The sequence below is a fragment of the Thamnophis sirtalis genome, unplaced genomic scaffold, assembly GCF_051295495.1.
Source record: "Thamnophis sirtalis isolate CommonGarterSnake01/CBP01778 unplaced genomic scaffold, rThaSir2_p1.2 scaffold_14, whole genome shotgun sequence".
In the NCBI taxonomy this organism is placed as follows: domain Eukaryota; kingdom Metazoa; phylum Chordata; class Lepidosauria; order Squamata; family Natricidae; genus Thamnophis; species Thamnophis sirtalis.
In genome coordinates, this window is record NW_028261394.1 from 28,081,407 (window position 1) to 28,105,787 (window position 24,381).

Below are 24,381 nucleotides of genomic sequence, written 5' to 3' on the forward strand. Positions count from 1 at the left end.
GCTTTGGAGAATAGTTTGACTCCCACTTCTTTGTGGCAACCCCTGAGATATTGGAACATGGCTATCGTGTCTCCCCTAGTCCTTCTTTTCATTCAACTAGACATTCTAGAAATGATATACAAGGTGTGATAGCATTTCTTAACATGGTTCGAAAGGTGTAGTTCGAGTTTATGGGCAGCAAAATCCATTATTCATCATAAAAGACGCTTCGGGAAGCCTGCCATCTGGACTGGCAGCTGAACAGTACATGAGATTTTTTTTTAAAGTACCTTACACACGCAAATCATCCAGAGGTGTTTTCCATAGGTTTATGGCATACCCTTCCCATCTAGCATTTTGTAAAGCTGCTAAAATCCACTGTATTTGCAACAAGGATTGAATGTTGTTGATTACACCTGATTAGCCCTTCAATTATGCTCCAACACTGGAAGACTTTCAGATGTTGGATAGCCATCTGTCTGAAACGGTATAGGGTTTCCTGCCTAGGCAGGGGGTTGGACTAGAAGACCTCCAAGGTCCCTTCCAACTCTGCTATTGTATTGTATTATTGTATTGTAATTAATTTCATCTATTTTTATTTGATTTTTTTTTTACTCTCCTGGACATCATCTAGAGCAGTGGTCTCCAACCTTGGCAACTTTAAGACCTGTGGACTTCAACTCCCAGAGTTCCTCAGCCAGCTTTGAAATCCACAGGTCTTAAAGTTGCCAAGGTTGGAGAACACTGCTCTAGAGCAGTGATGGGGAACCTTTTTGGCAACGAGTGTCCAAACTGAAAAGTGTGCACATACATGAGCCCTGGAAACTCTAAGTCCAGCTGGCTGGTGCGCATGCTGCACTGACCACCTGATTTACTGGTTTCTGGTGCGCGTATGCCAGTTGGTCGTAAGAGTTTCTGGGGCTCCGGCACAGGTGCCATCACTATTCTAGTATCTTCTTAATGATCTCTTCATCTTGCAGTGTTTCTTCATCTTTCCAATATTGTGCAAATATAATCCAGAAGAGCAGCTGGTGATGGCGCATGTGCCCACAGAGAGGGCCCTGCGTGCCCCCTCTGGTACGTGTGCCATAGGTTTGCCATCACGGATCTAGAGTCTACAAACTGAGGCAAGTTCTAGAAACTGTGAAACAAATACAGAATAATTGATTTGTGGCTACTGGGTAAATGATTCTCTTTTACACTGTTCTTAAAAAGATAAAGGTTCCCCTCGCACATCTGTGCTAGTCGTTCCCGACTCTAGTGGGCGGTGCTCATCTCTGTTTCAAAGCCGAAGAGCCAGCGCTGTCCAAAGACGTCTCCGTGGTCATGTGGCCAGCATGACTAAATGCCGAAGGCTCACAGAACGCTGTTACCTTCCCACCAAAGTGGTCCCTATTTTTCTACTTGCATTGTTATGTGCTTTCAAACTGCTACGTTGGCAGAAGCTGGGACAAGTAATGGGAACTTACCCCATTATGCAGCGCTAGGGACTCGAACTGCCAAACTGCTGACCTTTCTGATCGACAAGCTCAGCATCTTAGCCACTGAGCCACCGCGTCCCAACACTGTTCTTACCAGTGGGTTTATAAGCACATGTCTGACTAATGCATTGGGATGTCCCTCTGAAAAGGAGGGCCCAGGATAAAGGACTCAAATTAGGAAGGAAATTGTGATGAAATACAAGGAGAAAATCTTAAGGTATCAACTGTTCAGCAGTGAAAGTATTAGACTTTACATGAGCTCTTTTAAAACAGACGTTAAGAAGAGTTGGCTACAAAGAATGGATTTATTTTGCAATGGCAAAAATAATGGACTGGATAAATTTAAGGGATGAGTTCTAACTCTACAGCTGAATCACCTGAACAGAAAAGGCAACCTAACCACAGGTACCAATTGTCCCATCGAAGTCTCTCCTAATCTTCTCTCTCTTAGCCATCATCAAGCCATCTGTCATCATGTCCATATTTACTGCATCATCTATCCATCTATCATTATTTATCTCTATAGCTCTCATCTATCCATCTATCATTATTTATCTCTGTAGCTATCATCTATCAATATATCTTTATCAATCTTTCCATCTATCTATTACCTATCATCTATATTATTGTCTATCATCTCTATATAATCTGTCTCTCTATCTATACTTATGTACAGTATATCTTATCTCTGTATCTAACTCTGTAATCTGTAACTCTCTCTCTCTCTCTCTCTATCTATCTATCTCTCTATCTCTGTATATATTTCTGTATCTCTCACTATCTATATATCTATGTATCTATGTATCTATGTATCTATGTATGTATGTATGTATGTATGTATGTATGTATGTATCTATCTATCTATCTATCTATCTATCTATCTATCTATCTATCTATCTATCTTTATCTATCATCTATCTCTGTATCTCTCTATATCTATCTCTCTATCCCTGTATCTATTTCTGTATCTCTATCATTATCTATCTATCTATCTATCTATCTATCTATCTATCTATCTATCTATCTATCTATCTATCTACTATCTATCTATCTCTTTCTTTTACTGAAACATGGCATGCAATACAATCTTTTAGCGTATCTGTTTGCAATAGTGTTTTCATGGACCACAATAATTTCCTGACGTAGAGATCAACAGGAGGGGGGAATAAGAGGAACATACATTTCATCTATTTGTCTTCCAAATGAGGCTTTTTGTGATCCTGTGAGTCCATCACAAGAGCTACTTTGAGAACTCAAGACCTTCTTTCAAAATTAATATGCTTTATCACCGGTATCATTATTGCCATGGCTGATATCACCCCCACTGTTCTAGTCATCTGTGATCCACTCAGAATCAAAGATCTCGGGCGGGGGTGGGGGGAATACAACATAATTTAGACTTCCGCACCAGCCCAAAAGGTTTGTCAACTTCTGATGTAAACTAAGGACCAGGCCTTCCTTGGGATTCAACAGGACAGTGGACTGGAATTGTTCTGGGTAAAACAAGATAGCTATGATCATTCAGACATGTCCTGGAAAAACACACAAACCGAGACGTACAGGCAGTCCTAAAAACACTTAATGTTGAATACCTGCCAACCGCTTTGACAGGGGTGGACTATTCAATGTCAGAACAGTTGGAAGGGCCCCCAGAGGTCTTCTAGTCCAACCTCCTATGCAAGCAGAAGACCCTATACAATTTCTGGCAAAATGTTGTCCAGTCTCTTCTTAAAAAGCCTTCAATAACGGAGCACGCACAACTTCTGGAAGCAAGCCATTCCACTGATAAATTGTTCTCACCGTTAGGAAGTTTCTCCTTAGTTCTAGGTTATTTCTCTCCTTGATTAGTTTCCATTCATTGCTTTTTGTCCTGCCTTCTGGTGCTTTGGAAAATAAGCTGACTCCCCCCTTCTTCTTTGTGGGAGCCCCTCAAATATTGGGACACTCCTATCACGTCTCCCCTGGACTTTCTCTTCACTAGACAAGCCATACCCAATTCCTGGAACCGTTCTTCATATGTTTCAGCCTCCTAAGCATCTTTGTTGCTCTTCTCTGCACTCTTTTCCAGATTCTCAACATCTTTTTTTTTAATACTGGGTTGACCAAAACCACATGCAGTGTTCCAAGCCCTTTGGAGTGCATGTGGTCCTCCCTTTAAATCCCAAAATGTGAGTTTCGACTCACCGTATTCCAGCAGATAAGGTGGTTGGTCTCGGGATCTTCAACCAGAGTCCACAACTTAGTAAGAAAGGCCGGCACATTGCTGGTGTAACCGTCCATCGCAAGGGCCGTGGTTGAGTCCTGCATGGCGTTGCGACTCACAAAAACGACTCTCTCACACCATCGTTGGTTTTTTTTGCAACAATGCCCCCCCTTCCTCTCTTTTGCATAGATCAGTGGGGGGAAAAGAGCCACTTAGTGTCCTGGGCAGAGCTGAGAAAACACCCCTTTTCCCCATAGGGGTCCTATCAGCAGAGGCATTGGCTCAACTCCAAACACATCACAATATGCAGACACGGCTAATGGGGTGGGCACGACAATACTCTGAGCGAAAGCTCCCTGCTTTCAACTGCACAATGCCATGAAAAAAGATGCAACATCATGCAAAGAGAATACACGGGCTTGCACAAATACGGAGGTCAGCAAATCACGGGGGGGGGAGAGAGAGGAGGAGGAAACAGCAGCTACCTACTAGCTCACTCCTCTTGTGTTTACACAACCGGCAGGAGAGAGGTGAAAATCAATCTGTGCGCTTAGCCCCTTCAGACCGGCTGCTTAAGTTTTTCGTGAGCTTTCTGGATGCTTTAATAAAACCCCTGAAGGCATGGGTGACGTATTGGTAGCTACGCCCAGGAGCAATCACATCATTAGGAGAGAAAAAACAGACTACCTGCGGAGTAAAGAAAGGACAGCCGTAGAAGATTTGTAGCTTAGGGTAGATATGAGGGTTCCTTGGTGCTCTCTGAGCCTGGTTGCTTTCTTGCGGACATTTCACTACCCCACTAGGTAACATCAGCAGTGCTAGCAGTTTGGGAGGAGGAGGAGGAGGAAGAGGAGGATGATGAGGATGGTGGCTCCTTGGGTCTCTCTGAGCTTGGTTGCTTTCTTGCAGACATTTCACTACCCAACTAGGTAACATCATCAGTGCTAGGAAGAGTGGAGTTTGGGAGGAGGAGGAGGATGGCTCCTTGGGTCTCTCTGAGCTTGGTTGTTTTCTTGCAGACATTTCACTACCCCACTAGGTAACATCATCAGTGATAGAAAGAGTGGAGGTTGCAAGGAAGAGGAGGAGGAGGAGGAGGACCAGAGACGTAAGTTGTGGTCACTTGACCACAGAATGCTTCAACTGGTTGTAAAGGTGAGCCCCTTGCCAAGTGCCTGAAAAACTGTAGAGGGAGGCACAGGAATCAGGCCCTAAGTACCTTTTTGGGGAGTGGGGTGTTTATCTTATCATGAATGGTCGCTAAGCAACTGGTCATTAAGCAAGGACTACCTGAGCATCTCCAGAAAGAACTTGGGCTTCAATGCAATTAAAAACAGAATGCCAAAAACAACTTCCCATTTTGAAACGAGCAGTTTTTAAGGTCATGGAGAAACCACACGTCAGCACCAAAATCTAGAAATGCTCTGAAGCTACTTAAAACCTTGAGACAGCAGCCTCTGCATCTCTGACTTTAATTTAATATAACTTGGGACTTTTTTTTGGTCTGGGCAAAGATTTAAGGGAACAGCAAGACCATTAGAAACTGATTGGTATATGCAAATCTTTATTGTGAACCACAAGTGACCATAGTGTTTGCCAAAGAACAAGAGTTAGGTATTAAAATCTGCAGCTGAATTAGAATGCAGAATGCAGAATAAACGAAATCCTTCATTGTCCCCAAGAATTCTGTGCTTTTCCTTCTGTGACGGACTGTGTATATAGAGAAATTATTATTATGATTATTATTTTTAAAAAAGCAAAGATCCTTCATGAACGTTACTGGATCGGCCGATTTATAAAATGGATCTGTCCCGCAATATCGGAATAAAAGAAAGCAATTTATTTTAAAAAGTCATTTAAATTTTAAAAATAAAAAAGCAATTCTATTTAAATTGCTGGCTCTCTGGGAATAAGGTGCATCGTACCCCTTTTATTGCTTCAGAACTGGGGAGATTCACCTGGCACCTGGCCCAAGTTAGGGACACAAGATTGGTAACATGGAAGAGAGGAGTACGCTGGACAGTGTGTGGTTTCTCAAATCAGGGCAGTGCGCGAGAAATGCATCCACCACGCCTTGGCTAACCACGCAATAACAATGAATCTCCTTCAGACGGCAACACTTTTTGGCCAACTCAATCAGGGAGGAGTTGAGAGCATTGGAAGGGGCCGTGTAAAGAATGAGTTTCTCCACCGTCTGGCTGTAATAGTTGGTGATCAACTGCAGCTGATAGGTCACGTTATGGAGGTAATTGAACTGCAGAGACTTCACGGGAATGCTGGGCTTGAGGACGCCGGGAATCTTGGTGCCGTCCACCATGGCAGCGAATTCAAACTTCACCCGGAACTGGGGGTATCTCTTGCTCACCATGGCCCAACATTCTTCGGGAATCTGCTTCTCCAGACCTTCGTACAAAACATCCAGACATTGGAGCGGCCATCGGTTGGGCTTCACCAGCTCTTGGAACAGTCCCGTCGATAAGCTGGTGTAATAAAGTCCTAACACAGTAAGTTTCGGGCAGATCCGCACCACGTCCACGATGGCCTCAGGTTTTAGGATGATCACCCCAGGAGCACGGTTGTTGATCAGCAAGGTGCGAAGGTTTGGGCTGCTGTAAGCCAGGAGAAGCACCGTGTTGTTGTCCAGGATGAATGGCATCTTCCGGAGATCGACGTGTTGCAGATCGATCCTACTGTTGCGTTGGCACAACAGGCGGATGCTTTGCAAGAGATCTTGGCCAGAGTAGAAGTAAGGGCTCAACCCCTGGCAGACAATGTTCAGCGCCCGCAGCTTGACCCTCTTGAAGGCCAGCATGTCTAAGACCTGAGGGACGAGTCTTCGGTTTAGCTCCATGTACTGGTTCAGGACAATCTTCAGGTGTCTGATATGGATCAGGTAAGGCTGTAGCATCTTTATTACACAGGCTGCTTCCTTCTCCTCTTCAAAGTCAAAACTGAGAGGATGGTAGAAGGGGAAAGGGACAAAGAAACCTTGATGAGGCCACCTACTCTGTTTCCCTGAAAATAAGCCCTCCCCCCCAGATAATAAGCCCAATCAGGCTTTTGAGCGCATGCGCTAAAATAAGCCCTCCCCAAAAATATTGCAACACAGCAGCAGCCATGAGCTGACCATGCCTCCTGAACCTCAAAAATAATAAGACCTCCCCGGAAATAAGGCCAAGTGCTTATTTTGGTGATCAAAAGAAAATAAGACCCTGTCTTATTTTCAGGGAAACACAGTAGCAAGCTCCAAAACAGGACACTGGACGTTGTTTGCAATCTTGTTTACAGATTATCCTCGACTTTACAACCATTTGTTGTTTAGGGACGTTCAAAGTTAAAAGGGCACTGACTGCTATTCACAATTACAACCGTTGCAGGATCCCCTGGTCACGTAATCAAAATTTGGACACTCGGCAATTGGCATGTACTTATGACGGTTGCAGTGTCCCAAGGTATAGGAATAATGGATGGAAACTGAGCAAGGAGAGATTCAACCTGGAAATAAGGAGGAATTTTCTGACAGTGAGAACAATCAACCCATGGAACAGAAGTTGCCTTCGGAAGTTGTGGGAGCTTCATCACTGGAGGCTTTCAAGAAGAGATTGGACTGCCATCTGTCAGAAATGATGTAGGATCTCCTGCTTGGGCAGGGGGTTAGACTAGATGACCTACAGGGTCCCTTTCAACTCTGTTAATCTGAATCTATCTCAAACGATCAAAGGCCTGGAGATTAAAACATATGATGAACGGTTGCAGGAATTGGGCATAGCTAGTCTAGTGAAGAGAAGGACCAGGGGAGACAGGATAGCAGTCTTCCAATATTTGAGAGGTTGCCACAGAGAGGAGGAGGGGGGGTCAAGCTATTCTCCAAAGCACCGGGAGACAAGGAATAATGAATGGAAACTGAACAAGGAGTGATTCAACCTAGAAATAAGGAGAAATTTCCTGACAGTGAGAACAATCAACCAACGGAACAGAAGTTGCCTTCAGAAGTTGTGGGAGCTTCATCCTTGGAGGCTTTCAAGAAGAAACTGGACTGCCATCTGTCAGAAATGGTGTAGGTAGGGGCTCCTGCATGGGCAAGGGTGGACTAGATGACCTACAAGGTCCCTTCCAACTCTGTTAATCTGAATGAGATGGCCGGTCATTCCACTTACAACTATTGCGACATCCCCAATTCAGGCACTTGTAATTATGAAATTATGTAGTTACAGCATGTAATTACGATGGTTGTAACATCACAGAGTTCAATGATGGCCATCCTTCCCAGCTGGCTTCCACCAATCACACCATGAATTAGCCAGCTTTGCTGGACAACCATGTGATTCACCTAATGACTATGTTTAACAACTAGGACCAAAAAAAGGTTGTTAAATGGGAGGTAGGTCACTTCACCGCATTGCTTAGTAAATTCTGCTCCCAAGTGTGGTTGTAAGTCTACCTGTAAGGGCAGTCCCGGACTTACAACAGTTCATTTAGTGCAGTGTTTCTCAACCTTGGCAACTTGAAGATGTCCGGACTTCAACTCCCAGAATTCCCCAGCCAGCATTCGCTGGCTGGGGAATTCTGGGAGTTGAAGTCCGGACATCTTCAAGTTGCCAAGGTTGAGAAACACTGATTTAGTGACTGTTCAAAGTTATAACATCACTGAAAAAAGTGACTTGTGACCATTTTTTTCACACCTATGACCACAGTAGCATCCCCATGATCATGTGATCAAAATTCCGATGGTTGCCAACTGACTCACATTTATGTATGATGGTTGCAGTGTCCCATGGTCACATGATCAGCCTTTTGCGACCTTCTGGACAAGCAAAGTCAGTAGGGTAGCCTGATTCACTTAACAACCAGGTTACCAACTTACCAACCGCAGTGATTCACTTAACAAGAGTGGCACGAAAGGTCGTAAAATGAGGCAAAACTCAATAAATGTCTCACCTCACGACAGAAATTCTGGGGTCAGTTGTGGTTGTAAGTTGAAGACTTGCATTCATCATAACGGATTTGGCCATGATTTGTTGAAGAAGCCAAAAGTTTATTTCACAAAAGTGATTTCATAAAGGGACTCTGGATCAACGGGGCAGAGTTTCACCCACTCAGTATGACTGTGGGGTCCCAGGTCAAACTGTAGATCACATGGTGACCTGCTGTAAGCTGAGGGAAGATGCTGGCCAAGTGTCTGATTTGTTTAATAAAAATAATATTGCGCTTCAAAGAAATAGAACAGAACAGAGCAAAGAGAAGAGAAAATAAATAGAATAGAATAGAAAATAGAATAGCAAGTAAAATAGAATAGAATAGAAAATAGAATAGAATAGAACAGAATAAAAGAGAAAACAGAACAGAATAGAATAGAAAATAGAATAAAAGAAGAATAGAGAATAGAATAGAATAGAAAATAGAGAATAGAATAGAATAGAAAAGAAAAATGGAATGGAATAGGAACAGAACAGAATAAAACAGAATAGAAAATAGAATAGAAAATAGAATAGAAAATAGAATAGAAAATAGAATAGAAAATAAAATGGAATGGAATGGAATAAAAAATAGAATAGAATAGAATAGGAATAGAATACAATAGAAAATAAAATAGAATAGAATAGGAAAATGGAATGGAATAGAATAGAATAGGAATAGAATAGGGATAGAACAAAATAGAACAGAACAGAGAATAGAATAGAAAATGGAACAGAACAGGACAGAACAGGAGTCCATCTTCTACTCCAGCCCCCTGTTCAAGCAAGAGATGGTATTTGACATTTATATTTTATTGTGTTTTTCTAATCGAGGTGAAATGTTAATCTATATTGTTCCTCTGTGTATGATATGCCATACGCTAAATAAACAAACAGCGATTTCGCACATTGTGCTGGGCTGCAGATCATTAACCGTAAAGACTGGTCCATGCCACATGACCAAACGAGGGCTTAATTTGATGCCTGAGCTCCAGCCAATGACCGATGATGCCATCCCATGGGCACAAGCGGCCTCCTCTCCTTCTTACCTAAATTCGGTAAAACTCCAGACCGCCGAGGAAGCCACAGCCGCAGCCCATCTCTTGCACACGTATGAAACAGTGTATCTGTCTCTAATCGAGAGGAAGGAAAAGACACCGGCCATAATTTCTTCGGGCAGGTAGTTCGAAAGATCAATCACGTCAGACATCCTCCGAGCCTCGAGGATGACTCCCTGCAGAATTAAGCCCACCCCACCCCAAAAAAAGAAAAGAAAAATCCATCAGCAAAAAAGAATGGGGTCAAGATTCATTTCTAAGCATTTCGCTCAAGGGCAGGGGTATCAAACTCGATTTCATTGAGGGACGCATCAGGGTTGGTTTTGACCTCGGGGGGGGGGGGGGAGGGATGGCCAGAGTGAGCGTGGCCAGCTCGACGTCACTTCGTGTTGGGAGCGGCCTGAGCTGAGGACATATGCTGGTCCAGTATCTGATTTGTTGAATAAAAATAATATTGTACTTCAAGGGAATAGAGCAGAGAAGAGAGCAGAGCACAATAGAATATAGCAGTGATGGCAAATCTTTTTTGCCTCGGGTGCCAAAAGTGGCCCGAGTGCTCTGCCAGTGAAAACAGGCTCCCGAGCTCCGTTTTCAGCTGCGATGTCCTCCTGCAGCCCTCTGCCAGAGAAAACGGAGCTCAGGTGGGCTGCTGGCGGCCTTCCGAGCTCCCTTTTCCCTGGCAGAAGCAGAGCGGCCCAGTTCTTCACTGTTTCCAGGACAGCCCCATGGGCCAGATCTAAGCACCCCATGAGCGGGATCTTGAGTTTGACACCTCTGCTCGAGGGGGATACCACCCATCCCAAGGAAACCAGCAGAAGATCTGAACCAGGCGGAGTTGTGTGCAAAGGCCTCACCAGGTAGACTTCAAGATGGGAGTTCACAAGTAGTAATCCTGTTGAAGATGTATTTAGTCAGCTACATTTGCACAACAGGAATACAGGTAGCCCTTGCCTTGCAACAGTCTGTTCAGTGACCATTCAAAGTTACAACGGCACCAAAAAAAGGTGACATAGCAATAGCACTTAGATTTATATACTGCTTCACAGTGCTTTGCATCTGTCTCTAAGCGGTTTACAGAGTCAACCTCTTGCCCCCAACAATCTGGATCCTAATTTTACCCACCTCGGAAAGACAGAGGCTGAGTCACCCTTGAGCTGGTCAGGATTGAACTGCTGGCTGCAGACAGAATTAGCCTACAATAGTGCATTCTAACCACTGGGAAGGAAGGAAGGAAGGAAGGAAGGAAGGAAGGAAGGAAGGAAGGAAGGAAGGAAGGAAGGAAGGAAGGAAGGGCAAAAGCACTTAGACTTATATACCGCTTCACTGTGCTTCACAGCCCTCTCTAAGTGGTTTACAGAGCCAGCCCATTTGCCCCCAACAATCTGGATCCTCATTTTACCCACCTCGGAAGGATGGAAGGCTGAGTCAATCTTGAGCCTGGTGAGATTTGATCTATCAAATTGCAGGCAGCCGGCAAGCAGCATAAGTAGCCTGCATTCTAACCACGGCACCACCATGGCCTATTTCTTTTTCTTTTTTAACCATTTTTCACACTTATGACCATTGCAGCAGCCCCAAAATACAGACCTTTGGCAACTGGCTCATATTTATGACAGTCACAGTATCCCGACCTTCTCCTGACCATCGAAGTCAATGGAGACGGCAGATTCACTTAACAACTGTTGACTAACCTAACAGCTTCAGCGATTCACTTAACAACAGTGCCAAGAAATGTCATAAAATGGGACAAAACTCACTTAACAACCGACTCACCATGCAAGAGAAATGTTGGGATCATAAGTTAAGGGCTACCTCTCCCATCAGAGGTAAGATCCTCCCTTCCAGAGGAGCCTAAAACAGTGATGGCAAACATTTTTGGCAAATGCACCCAAACTGGAACGTGCATGCATGCGCACAACAGCACTGGACACCCAAAGACCAGCTGGCCAGCACGCACTGGCCTATTTTGGGGCTGTTTTGGGGGGCATTTTTGGTGCCATTTTTGGCACTGTTTTTTGGGCCCAGAAAATGGCCTGGAAAACGGCCTGGAAAAAGGCCCAGAAAATGGCCTGAAAAATGAAAAAACAGCCTGAAAAACGCCCTAGAAAACGCCCTGAAAAACAGAAAAACACCCTGAAAAACAGCCTGAAAGTGGCCTGAAAATAGCCCAGAAAATGGCCAGGAAAACAGACTGAAAAAAGGCCCAGAAAATGGCCTGAAAGATGGAAAAACAGCCTGAAAAACAGCTGGAAAATGGCCTGAAAAATGGAAAAACAGCTTGAAATGTCCTGGAAAACAGCCTGAAAACAGTCTGGAAAATGTCCTGGAAAATGTCCATTTTTTTGGCAATTTTCCAGTGCTCCAGCTCCCACGAAGACCATGCCAGCAGGAAAGCAGAAGAGCAGCTGGCAATGGCCTGCGTAAGCATAGAGAAGGCTCTGTGTGCCACCTCGGGCACAGATGCCTACGTTCACCATCCCAGGTCTAACACACTCTGCTCTGGCGCTTAGCCTGGGATATTGGGGGGGGAGCGTTAGGGGGCTGACAGGATAAGATAAACTTTTCACCCCCTGGCTGTCCATCCTCTTGGTTTTTAAGTTCAATTTTCAACTCTTTATTCCAATTTCAATTCTTTCGACCACTTTTTAAACTTTTATTGTATTGTAAAGCCAGAGATGATCTATCAGTTAGTCAGAGCGCAATAGAAATTCAATCAATACAATGTGCAACCGCAGGTAGTCCTTGTTACTGACAACAGTTCACTTAGTGACCGAAGTTACAGCAGCACTGAAAAAAGCAACTTAGGGCTGTTTTTCACACTTATGACTGTTGCAGTATCCCCATGGTCACGTAATTTACATTTGGACACGCTTGATAACTGACTCAAATTTATGACGGTTGTAGTGTCCGGGGAGGGGGGGCTTACGCAATCCCCTTTTGCAACCTTCTGAGAAGCCAGGTCAACGGAGAAACCAGATTCACTTAACATCCGTGTTACTAACTGAAGAACTGCAGCAATTCATTTAACAACTGTGGTAAGAAAGGTAATAAAATGGCTAGGTTAGCAAATTTCTCAGTTTCGGCCTCAATTGTGGTCGTAAGTCAAGGACTGCCTGTATTTAAGCCCAGCTTTCTGGGTTGAATCCACTCCATGGGGTTTGGTTGTAGTTCAGAGCATGGCAAGGACCTTCCGAAATGAGGACAATAAATCACAGCCCATTGAACCACAAGTAAGCTTGTGGTGAACACAAGGCATTAGGTGGGGAAGGCACCTGTGAAGCAGGACAATGGTGGTTTATTCAATAAGCCAGGTTCAAAGAAACGCACAGCTGCCCGCAAAGCCCACTCACAACACCTCTTGCTGGACTTGGCTTAACCACCTTCTTACCACATTATTATTCTGGCTACCTCAACCCGGGTTTAACAAAATAATTTAGTGCCATGCCGAGGTTTGTATGACACACTTTCCTTCCAAGTAGCCAAATCACTACAGTCAGTCCTCAACTTATGCCCAAAACGTCTGCAAGAAAACTGCTAAGCTCAGAGACCACCAAGGACCCTCCAGTCTTCCTCCTCTTCATTACACAAACCCCACTCCCTTCTCACCCTGATGATGTTACCTAGTTGGGTGATGAAACGTCTGCACAAAACTACCCAGCTCAGACAGCACCAAGGACCCCACAGCCCTCCTCCTTCTCCCGCTCCTTCCCTACACAAACCCCACTCCCTTCTAGCCCTGATGATGTTGCCTAGTTGGGTAAGGAAACGTCTGCAAGAAAACAACCAAGCCCAGTGCTACTCTTTATAAACAAGGGAATAAGCCACATTCATTAGCCCTGATGATGTTACCTAGTTGGTTAAGGAAACATCTGCACAGAACTACCCAGCTCAGAGAGCACCAAGGACCCCACAGTTCTCCTCCTCTTCCCCTTCTCCTGCTCCTTCCCTACACAAACCCCTTCTAGCCCTGATGATGTTGCCTAGTTGGGTAAGGAAATCTGCATGAAAACGACCCAGCTCAGAGAACATCAAAGACCCCTCAAGAGTTGTATGCATTGGGCAAACCCAAGAAACTAAGTTAACCCCAGTAAAGTTAGTTACCGTTTGCCCACATTGCCAGAAAGGGAGGAAGAGGGGGCTGAGCTAGGGGTTACCCAAAGTCTCAGCGGTTCAGCACCCCACCCTGCAGGCTCACCAACACCCACCTGCCCTCCGAGCACCAGCCTCGCGCCACGCGCATCGCGCCTTCTTTTTCTGCCGCAGCTCCACGTGGCTCTCGGGCGGCACCTGCGCGCAATCAGATCTTAGACGGCGGGGCAGGTAGGTGGAATGCGCATGCTCGGAGCCGGAGAAGCCCCCCCCCGCTTCTCTCTCACACCTGGCGCTTTTAACTCTTTCCTTCCCGGAGGTGGAGGGCACGTTGCGTTGTTGGAGAACAGCAGTTCTGTCCAGCCAGGAGGATCCCACGCTTCCCCCTTTCATCTGGCCATTCAATCTATTCCCAGCTTCACAGAAGGAGCAAACCATGGTTTACCCAGCATGCTTTATATAGCCACACCTGGCCTTACCAGGTTGCCACACCTGGCAATTAATGTTACTCCAAAAAAAGATGTTGAGACTTTGGAAAAAGTTGAGAGGAGAGCAACTAAGATGGTCAAAGGCCTGGAGACTAAACCGTAGGGAGAACGGCTGCAGGATTTGGGTTTGACTAGTCTAGAGAAAAGAGGGGCTAGGTGAGGACATGATAGGAGTATTCCAATATTTGAGGAGCTGCCACAGAGAGGAAGGGGCCAAGCTATTTCCCAAAGCACCAGAAGGCCAGACAAGGAATAATGGATGGAAACTGATCCAGGAGAGATTCCTAAAGGACTGGAGATTAAAAGATATGAATGAGGGTTGCAGGAATTGGGTAGTCTAGAGAAAAGAAGGACTAGGTGGGGCATGGTAGGAATATTGCAGTATTTGAAGGGCTGCCACAAAGAAGAGGGGCTCAACCTATTCTCCAAAGCACCTGAAGGCAGGACAAGAAACAATGGTTGGAAACTAACCAAAGAGAGAAGCAACCTGGAATTAAGGAGAAACCTCTATTACTAGCTTCACAGAAGGAGTAAACCATGGTTTACCCAGCATGCTATATAAACCTGGTAAGGCCACACCTGGAATACTGCAACCAGTTTTGCTCCAAAAAAGATGCTGAGACCTTGGAAAAAGTTCAGAGAAGAGCAACTAAGATGATCAAAGGCCTGGAGATTAAACCATAGGAAGAACGGCTGCAGGATTTGAGTTCGGCTAGAATAAAACATTCAATGGATTCTTTTGTTATCTTTTTAATATATTGCTTGGGTTGGGGGTTTGTTTTTGGTTGTTTAGTTTTGGTAATATCATAATCTTTCTATATTTAGAATATAATAGAATAACAGTTAGAAGGGACCTTGGAGGTCTTCTAGTCCAGTGGTCTCCAACCTTGACCACTTTAAGACCTGTGGAAAGCTGGCTGAGGAACTCTAGGAGTTGAAGTCCACAGGTCTTAAAGTGGCCAAGGTTGGAGACCACTGTTCTAGTCCAACCCCCTGCTTAGGCAGGAAACCCTACACAACATCAGACAAATGATTATCCAATCCCTTCTTAAAAACTTCCAGTGTTGGAGCATTCACAACTTCTGGAGGCAAGTAGTTCCACTGGTTAATTGACCTTATTCTTAGGAAATTCCTCCTTAATTCTAGCTTGCTTCTCTCCTTGATTAGTTTCCACCCATTGCTTCTTGTCCTACCCTCAGGTGCTTTGGAGAATAGTTGGATTCCCTCCTCTTTGTGGCAACCCCTGAGATATTGGAACACTGCTATCATCTCTCCCCTAGTCCTCCTTTTCATTAAACTAGACATACCCAGTTCCTGCAATGGTTCTTCATATGTTTTAGTCTCCAGTCCCCTCATCATCTTGGTTGCTCTTCTCTGCACTCTTTCTAGAGTCTCCATATCTTTTTTACATTGTGGCGATCAAAACTGGATGCAGGATTCCAAGTGTGGCCTTACCAAGGCCTTATAAAGTGGCATTAACACTTCATGTGATTATTTCTTTGGGTTTAAATTGATAATGGAAAGGCAGGATAGAAATGTTTAAGGAAGCACAATTGTGTCCTATCAAAGTGACTATTGTGTGAGAACAAACAGGACCACAGCTTTCTCCCTTCCTTCCTTGCTCCCTTGTAAATGATTCTCAAAGGTAGACTTCCATGGATGCTGGATGCTCCATTTAGTAATAAATCCTGATTAGTCTGTTGTCCATGACCTGTCTAATTATTTCTCTCCAGCCAAGCCAATGGTTCTTTTGGCTGAACACCTTGGCTTCAAATTCCATCAATTAAATTACTGCTTTAAAAATAATATAGAAAGATACAGGAAGGAAAAACTGCCACAGCGCCGTTATTCATGTGTTGGAAATAATTCCAGAAATTGGTCTTTACCTTATTATTTATTACAGGTGGTGCTCAACTTACAACAATTCATTTAGTGGCTATTCAAAGTTACAACAGCACCCTAAAAATGACTTATGACCAATTTTCACACTTATGACTGTTGTAGCATGACCGCAGGTCACGTGATCAAAAATTCAGCCGCTTGGCCACTGACTCATATTTATGACAGTTGCAGAGTCCCGGGTCATGTGATCCCCTTTTGTGACTGTCTGACGTGCAAAGTCAATGGAGAAGCCAGATTCACTTAACGGCCGTGTGAATAATTTAAGAAGTGCAGTGATTCAATAACTGCAGCAAGAAAGGTTGTAAAATGGAGCAAAATGCACTTAGCTTCCTCGCTTAGCAACAGAAATTTTGGGCTCAATTTTCGAGGATTATCTGTTGTGGTCCAGCAGGAGCCATTGGGAAACTGCAAACAGACTCCGATAGCAAGGGGCCCTATGAGTCGACACTTGAAGATGTGGAGGACCCTGGACAGGGTTCTGACTCCGAGCAGGGACCAGAGAGGCTGGTTGGCCACCAGGAGACGCCTGAGGCATGGAGCAGCGCTGAAAGCCAAAGGGAGTGTGCCCATGACGTCAGGCCCTGGAACAGTGGTGAAGATGTCAGGCCTTTGAGCACTGATGAGGTTCAGAGGGAATTGGTCCTGGACTCCCGAGGAGGCGGGAGGATAAACGCCGGCAACAATTAAGGAGACAAAGGAGATAATTGGACCCAGGTGGTTGTGATTAGGCCCCTCCCAAGAGAGTATATAAGGAGAGACTTTGGGAGGAGGCTGTTTGCAGGATTTGACTAATATACTAACACTGGAGACGCTCTTGTGTGTATGTCTTATCTTGGAAGTCTGGATTGCTGCCAAAGTCTTGTCGGTGTGTTAATTTACTGTGAATAAATTGTCTAGCAGTAATCTTGTGTCGGCGTGCTTCACCGTACGGAGGGGGGGGTGGTCAGAATAATTATCTATATTTAAAACTGCCTTCCTGAACAGTGATATGCCTCTGTGAACCTGTACATCACTATCCAAAATTCTCAGCAATAGTCACATTGGCTGGTTTACTTCTTACACTAAATCACATTGATCATAATTACAAATTGACAAATTCAGAATTTGCTATAGTCACACTCTAAATCATAGTTACCTAGTCAACTAAATCATGGCTACCTGTTAGTCTTTGCCTTAGTATGACGTGTGAATCAAGCCATTCTAGATTGTAACCTGTGGCTTTTTTAAAATCCTATTTATTGAAGCAGATGAGTCTGGTAGGTACAATGGTAAAATGCTGTTTTTTTTAATTGTGAACTAGGATAATAAAATATAATATGCATTGTACTATCATTGGCCAAAAGTAAAGAAAATAAACAATTCAGCAACTCAAACAATTCTTATTAATTAGATCCGGTGACGAGGAACAGAAAGATACGATGTATATATGCTTTGGAAGATGTTAACATAAATATATTTAAAAAACTAAAATTATGTGCTCCCACTGTTTATGGATTTTAATTTGGCTTGAATTGCTTTTGTGAATTTATTTCTACTCTGCTTTGTTTACTCCAGAAGTGAATTTCGTTAAAAAGTACTGTACGTGTCTATTATCTATGCCGACAACTCGATCAGTAGTTCACCTGACTTGCCACCTACCTAAAGTGCATCTGGTTTTTAAAAACACACTCGGCAGTTTGCACAACCAAAAGTGCCCCTTCTGGCTTAATCAGAAGAGAGAAGAATTTGCACATGGCAATAGTTCAACTTTGCTAGCGCCCAAGCCTGATCTTTCCATCAGTGTATCAGTGCCACCATGTGGTCGTAACAGGCATGACATCCGTTGTCCTCCCTTGCTTATCCCGTACACCAGGGGTCCCCAACCCCGGGCTGCAGCCCACTATCATGCTATGGCCTACTCAGAAGTGGATGGCGCGAGTAACTGGCTGGAGCATGTGTGCGCACATGTGGTCGTTAACAGGCATGACACTCGTTGTCCTCCCTTGCTTATCCCGTACACCAGGGGTCCCCAATCCCGGGCTGCAGCCCACTATCATGCTATGGCCTACTCAGAAGTGGATGGCGCGAGTGACTGGCTGGAGCATGTGTGCGCACAGCTCAACTGGCGCGCACGTTCAAGCAGTCCAGTTCCCTTCTCTCCCCCTCCCGCTCAGCCAGGCCACCAAGCCGCAAAGGTTGGTCCCTGCTGCTGTAAACATCATGTTCTTCTAAAATGGCTGCCTGTCCATGATTGTGTTCCTCCCAGACAAAGCCCTGAGTTCATATACTGCGCTAACCCCGGGATGGCGAACCTATGGCACGCACACGGAGCCATTTGTCAGGGCACATGAAGCATTGTCATCAGCTGGCCAGCTGAATTCAGCTTTTTCAAAAGCCATTTTTGCCCTCCACAGGCTCCAGAGGCTTTATAGGAGCCTGGGGAGGGCGAAAAGAATCCCCCCCCCCCCCGGAGGCTTCAGGAGCTTCCCTGAAGCCTCCAGAGTGTGAAAAAACGGCCCTATGGGCAAACAGGAAGTTCGGGAACGGACTTCTGGTTTGCTCGTAGGGTCAGTTTAAGGCCTCCGGAGGCTTCAGGGACCTCCAGGAGGTTTCCCTGAAGCCTCCGGAGGGCTAAAAAGGGCCCTAAAGTGACTTCCAGTTTGCTCATAGTGTCCTTTTTAGTCCTCCAAAGGCTCCAGGGAAGTCTCCTGAAGGTCCCTGAAGCCTCCGGAGGGCCTCCAGGGGTGCGGGGGAGGCTGTTTTCGCCCTCCCCAGGCGCCTATAAAGCCTCTGGAGCCTAGGGAGGGTGAAAAAAGCATGCAAAAAATGTGGGGGGAGCACCTCTGATGATTTCAGATGCTTTTGGGGCTGGTTTTTGGGCCTTTTCAAGGGTGTTGTTGGGTGTTTTTCGGGCCATTTTTGGGACTGTTTTGGGGGTGGAAAACGGCCCCCAAATGCCCTGCTTTTTATGCCTTTGGGGGGCATTTTCAGGCTATTTTCAGACTGTTTTTTGTGCATTTTCAAGGCTGTTTTTGGCTGTTTTTCAGGCAGTTTTTGGTCCAGAAAACGATCCCAAAATGGCCTGCTTTTAGGCATTTGGGGGGGCATTTTCAGGCTTTTTTTTTTTTGCAGTGTTTTCAGGTCTTTTCGAGGCTGTTTGTGGCTGTTTTTCAGGCCATTTTCTGGCACTCCTATGCTCACGAAGACCAGCTGGCCAGCACATTGGAAACCAGAAGAGCAACTTGCAACGACACACATGCCCAAAGAAAGGATTCTGTGTACCACCTCTGGCATGCGTGCCACAGGTTCGCCATCCCGATCCTAACCTGTAAAACAGACACACATACATACACAGAATAACCCAGTGTTCGCAAGAAGCAATACTCCAATCTTGACTTCTGGTCATTGGTTTCCTTTTGGAGAAACAAGTTGAGATCACACCTTGGGCCAAGGGATAAAAGCATGGGAGATCCTTCTGGAGTTAACGATGTCCGTCTTCTTGTGATGTGAAGTAAAGCCCTTGAGCACGACCACAGGATGGTTGTTGGTCACGAATCACCTGCAGAACTCACGTCCTCTCCGTCCGCTAAAATAGGCTTCTAACCATGATTGCATTCCTACCAGACAATAAGTCAGAGTTCATGCATGGCATTAAAACATGGTTTGCTTTGCCAAGGCTTCCTGATCTAAATGGGTTGGATTTCCATAATACCGTAAGCTTTAAAACACACACAGACACAAACACACACAGACACACAGCTTAGGGCTCTCAAGGAACAGCCCTTCCATTCTTGACTTCCCTTCACTGATTTCCTTTTGGGAGAAACAAGCTGGCATTATAACCTTGTGCCGTGTCCAGTGGTGAAGTCTAAATTTTGTTGCCACCAGTTCTGTGGCAAGGCTTGGTGGTGGGTTATGTGACTGGGTGGGCATGCCCAACTTTTTTTCACTTTTTAAAGCATTTTTTTCCTGTTGGTTCAGGCGAATAGGTAGGGGAAAAATGCTTTAAAAAGTGTGGGGGGGAAAGCTTCCCACAATCATGTGGTTCATAGCTACTGTATTTTTCAGAGTATGACGCACCAAGATTTTGAAGAGGCAAATTAAAAAAAAAAGTTTTTGCACTCTGCAGACTGCCCAAAAATGGCTTTTTTTCACAAAAACGGGACCGTTTTTTGACAAAATAAAGGGCATGCATAGCCTTTAGGAGGCTTATAGTTTGCTTCTGAGGGCTGGGAGGGCAAAAACAAGCAAAAAGCAGACTATTTTTCACTCATTTTGCCCTCCCCAGCCCCGAGGAGCACTCTATAAGCCTCCTAAAGGCTCTGCATGGCCATTTTTGCAAAGGGGGTGGGGTTTCAGGAGGCCAAAAGTGCTGTATTCAGTGGATAAGAGGTACCCAGATTTTCACCCTCTTTTGGGGGGGGGGGGCAAAGGTGCATCTTATACTCCAAAAATACGGTAAACATCATGGAATCTCTTTTTTTCATTTTTTAAACCTTTTTTTTAGCTCCCTATTCTGGCGAACCTTAGCATTTTTTGCTACCGGTTCTAGTGACCTGGTCAGAACTGGTAGCATTTCACCCCTGGCCCTGTCATAAATAAACAACCACGAGTGAACCTAGTAGAAGAAGCTGAATTGTCAATGTTCCCTCTTCTCGTGACCCGAAAGTAAAAACCCTTAAGCACAATCACAAGGTGGTGGTGGGTTGCCACGGACTGCGTTCTTTGGATGTCTTCAGGGTGTAACTTTCCAACCTCGGGCAGCTTGATAGGAAAGCGTCCACCACCGCATGGCTGACCACGCAGAAACAGTGGACCTCTTTCAAGCGGGCGCATTTTCGGGCCAAATCGACGAGCGAGGTGTTGAGTTCGTCCGAGGAGGTGGTGCGAAGGACGAGCTTCTCCAAAGTGCCGCTGTAGTTGAGGGTGGCGAAGCGGATCTGATACACCATGTAGGCAAAAGTGTTCAGCTGCAACTCCGTCACCGGGATGTTGGGCTTCAAGATCCGTGGGATCTTCCACTGGGGGACCGTGTGGTCCAGTTCCAGATGGACATAGAGCTGGGGATATTTCTCGCACACCAAAGCCCACAGCTCCTCCGAAATCACGGGAATGTATTTGTCCAGCCGCTCGCAGAAAATATCCAGGCACTTGAAAGTCGGTCGGCTGAGGGTCACCAGTTCCTTAAAGACTTCCTCGGAGAGGCTGGCATAATAGACCCCTAAGGTGGACAATTGGGGGCAAGACTTCAGCAGCTCAATGATTGTCTCCGGAGTGACATTGCAAACTAAAGTACGATTGTTCAGGTACAAAGTGTGCAGATTCGGGCTGCTGGAGGCCACGAGCTGGACGATCCCATCGTCCAGGGTGAAAGGCATGGCCCGAAAATCGATGCGCCGCAGGTCGATTCGGTTCTGGCTCTGGCAGATGCCCCTGATGCTCTGCAGGATGTCTTGGCCGGAATAAAAAAATGGGTTTTCTCCCATGCATTCGATGGACAAGGCCTGCAGCTTGTGGTTCTGCTTGGCCAGAAGGTCCAGGATCTGGCAGACCTTCTGACGGATCCCTTCCTTGGACTGGTCGAAAGCCACCTTGAGGTGCCTGATGTGGCGTAGGGACTGGTGCAAATTCTGCAGAGCGGCGTCTTCATCTTTGACCACACACCTGGGGAACAGATGGGAGGGTAGGAATAATAAAAAAAAAGACTATCATGGGAGCAGTGTTGGAATTACAGCAAATGAAAACATCATAATTCATCCAGCCTCCCTCCCTCCCTCTTGCCCCCGCTTTCTTTCTCAAAACATCTACCTGTCTGTCTATCTGTCTGTCTACTTATTTTAGGAATCCTCCAAACATCTCATCCATCCATCCATCCATCCATCCATCCATCCATCTATCCACCTACCTACGTACCTACCTACTTACCTATCTATCATCTTATCTATCTATCATGGGAATCCTCAAAACATTTCTCTCTTCTCAAAACATCTCTATTATCTGTCTGTCTGTCCATCCACCCATCCACCCATCTCTCTCTACATCTCTATATAACTTTACATACATACATACATACATACATACATACATACGTGTGTGTGTGTGTGTGTGTGTGTGTGTGTATGTTTATTTGTGCTGATAAATAAATAAAGGGAGACTAGTATAGATCTATTTCAAGCTATTTAGCTCTCATCAGCTAGCCATACCCTTACTGGGATTTGAATAAATAGCTTGAAATAGATCTATACTAGTCTCCCTTTATTTATTTATCAGCACAAATAAAAAAACACAAATATAACAAAGGCAACAGTAAAAAATATTGGGTTTCTGTCGTGATGGACTCTTGTGACGAGCCGATTGACAGATGATGGAAGCAGTTAGCTTCCTCCCATAATTGGGGCTTACCAGGGGTTGTAAAAATCTTATATATATATATATATATATATATATATATATATATATATATATATATATATATATATATATATATATATATATATATATATATATATATATATATACATACATACATACATACATACATACATACATACATACATACATACATACATATATATATATAAATAAATAGGAATCCTCAAAACATTTCTCTCTCTCTTTCTCCTCAAAACATCTTCATCATCTCTGTCCATCTATCCATCCATCCTGGGAATCCTCAAAATATTTTTCTCTCTTTCTCCTCAAAAAATCTCTATGTGTCAATCCATATCTATCTATCTATCTATCTATCTATCTATCTATCTATCTATCTATCTATCTATCTATCTATCTATCTATCTCTATCATCTATCAATCTGTATCTATCTATTTTCTATCTCTCTCTCTCTCTGTGTGTCTGTCTGTCTGTCTCTCTCTCTCTCTCTATCATCTATCTATCATCTATCAATTTGTATCTGTCTGTTTGTCTGTCTGTCTGTCTATCGATCTATCTCTCTGTCTATCTATCATCTATCAATCTCTATCTATCTATCATCTATCAATATCTATCTATCTATCTATCTATCTATCTATCTATCTATCTATCTATCTATCTATCTATCTATCATCACTTAATCCATTTCCTTAGTACCTGTTCTAGAAAAATATGTATCGATGTCAGCAGATCCGACCAGGAATCAGACCCACAAGTTGGCCAACACCCATCAATCGTCATCCTTACCAGGTTGCTTCCTGTCTCAAAGTCCATCAGAAACTGGTCTGGTAGGTTTGGAGTTGGTGCGCTGTTCAAGTTCAAACCTGTGGCCTGAGAGGCCTCGCTACAGCTAGTGACTGTGCAGAAGAAGCTTCATGCCTCCCTGAAACCCATTGTCTCCTTAATCAAGAGTTTATGGAATAAGACACCACTGGCAGGGTTCATACTGTGCACTAAGCCATAAATAGCAGCTTGGATTCCCTAAGACCTAGATTATACCGTGTTTCCCCGAAAATAAGACCCTCTCTCGTAATTGGTTTCCCCACCAAAAAAGGCACCAGGTCTTATTTTCGGAGGGGGGGAGTCATCCGCTAACCTCACTTGTGCATGTCGCCCTCGGCTACCTTTTCGGTCAGGGGCCTTCAGGAGTGTCTTCTGAGGCCGCAGCTCTGTTTGATTGATCCGGAGCTTTGTTATCGGCTGCAGAGGCTTTCAGGAAACCCTTGCCGGCTGCAGAAGAAATAGGCCGGCAAGGCAGGTGTCGGGGTGTGCGAAGTCTGGCTGCAACTGTCCAAAGGCAAGTAGTAGGGCAGCTGCCTCCCCCATCCCCAGCCTAGCTTAATTATTACCCCTGCACCCTGGAGTGGGTGGGGTCTTAATTAAGGCTTATTTTGGGCACACATGTAAAAATCAAGCTAGGGCTTAATTTTGAGGTAGGTCATATTTTCAGGGAAATACGGTATATATCAAGCCAAAAGCTACCACATTTTTCGGAGTATAAGACGCACTCCCCCCCCCCAAAAAAAGAGGATGAGAATTTGGGTGCGTCTTATACAAATTGGGAAAATGGAGCCTGTGGAGGCTGCAATAGGCTATAGCAATCCCTGATTGCTGATGATCAGGAAGTCCATGCTGAAATTGAAAGTGAAACTGCTGGGAGGCGGAGGCAGAATTTTTTTTCTTGTGCTAATCAGACGGTTTGCTGTTTGATGCAAGGGGGTAGGTCAATAACTACAAATGCCTATAGAATGTTCAAATTATTAGACTTGGTTTTTTAAAGACTGCTTTATTATTGTTCTAGACAGCTTAACAAAATG

The 24,381-nt window shown here is 44.7% G+C and overlaps 3 protein-coding genes across 5 annotated transcripts in view; all 3 read right to left on the minus strand.

Moving 5' to 3' along the window:
• Positions 1–3,878, minus strand: part of HSF4 (heat shock transcription factor 4) — a 39,620-nt gene extending 35,742 nt beyond the window's left edge. For both annotated transcript variants that reach the window (XM_087728659.1, XM_087728658.1), the window contains exon 1: positions 3,645–3,878. In XM_087728659.1, the coding sequence (XP_087584785.1) occupies positions 3,645–3,767 (123 nt within the window). In that variant the 5' untranslated portion in view covers positions 3,768–3,878. The remainder of the gene's footprint in view (positions 1–3,644) is intronic.
• Positions 3,879–5,210: 1,332 nt separating this feature from the next.
• Positions 5,211–9,828, minus strand: LOC106548313 (F-box/LRR-repeat protein 8). Its single transcript, XM_014065660.2, has 2 exons — positions 9,668–9,828; positions 5,211–6,614 (listed from the first exon to the last, which is right to left on the minus strand). The coding sequence occupies exons 1-2, from the start codon at positions 9,826–9,828 to the stop codon at positions 5,639–5,641; spliced, it is 1,137 nt and encodes a 378-aa protein (XP_013921135.2). The 3' UTR covers positions 5,211–5,638.
• An 8,819-nt stretch (positions 9,829–18,647) lies between these two features.
• Positions 18,648–24,381, minus strand: part of LOC106548316 (F-box/LRR-repeat protein 8) — a 17,438-nt gene continuing 11,704 nt past the window's right edge. For both annotated transcript variants that reach the window (XM_087728838.1, XM_087728839.1), the window contains exon 4: positions 18,648–21,798. In XM_087728838.1, the coding sequence (XP_087584964.1) occupies positions 20,823–21,798 (976 nt within the window). In that variant the 3' untranslated portion in view covers positions 18,648–20,822. The remainder of the gene's footprint in view (positions 21,799–24,381) is intronic.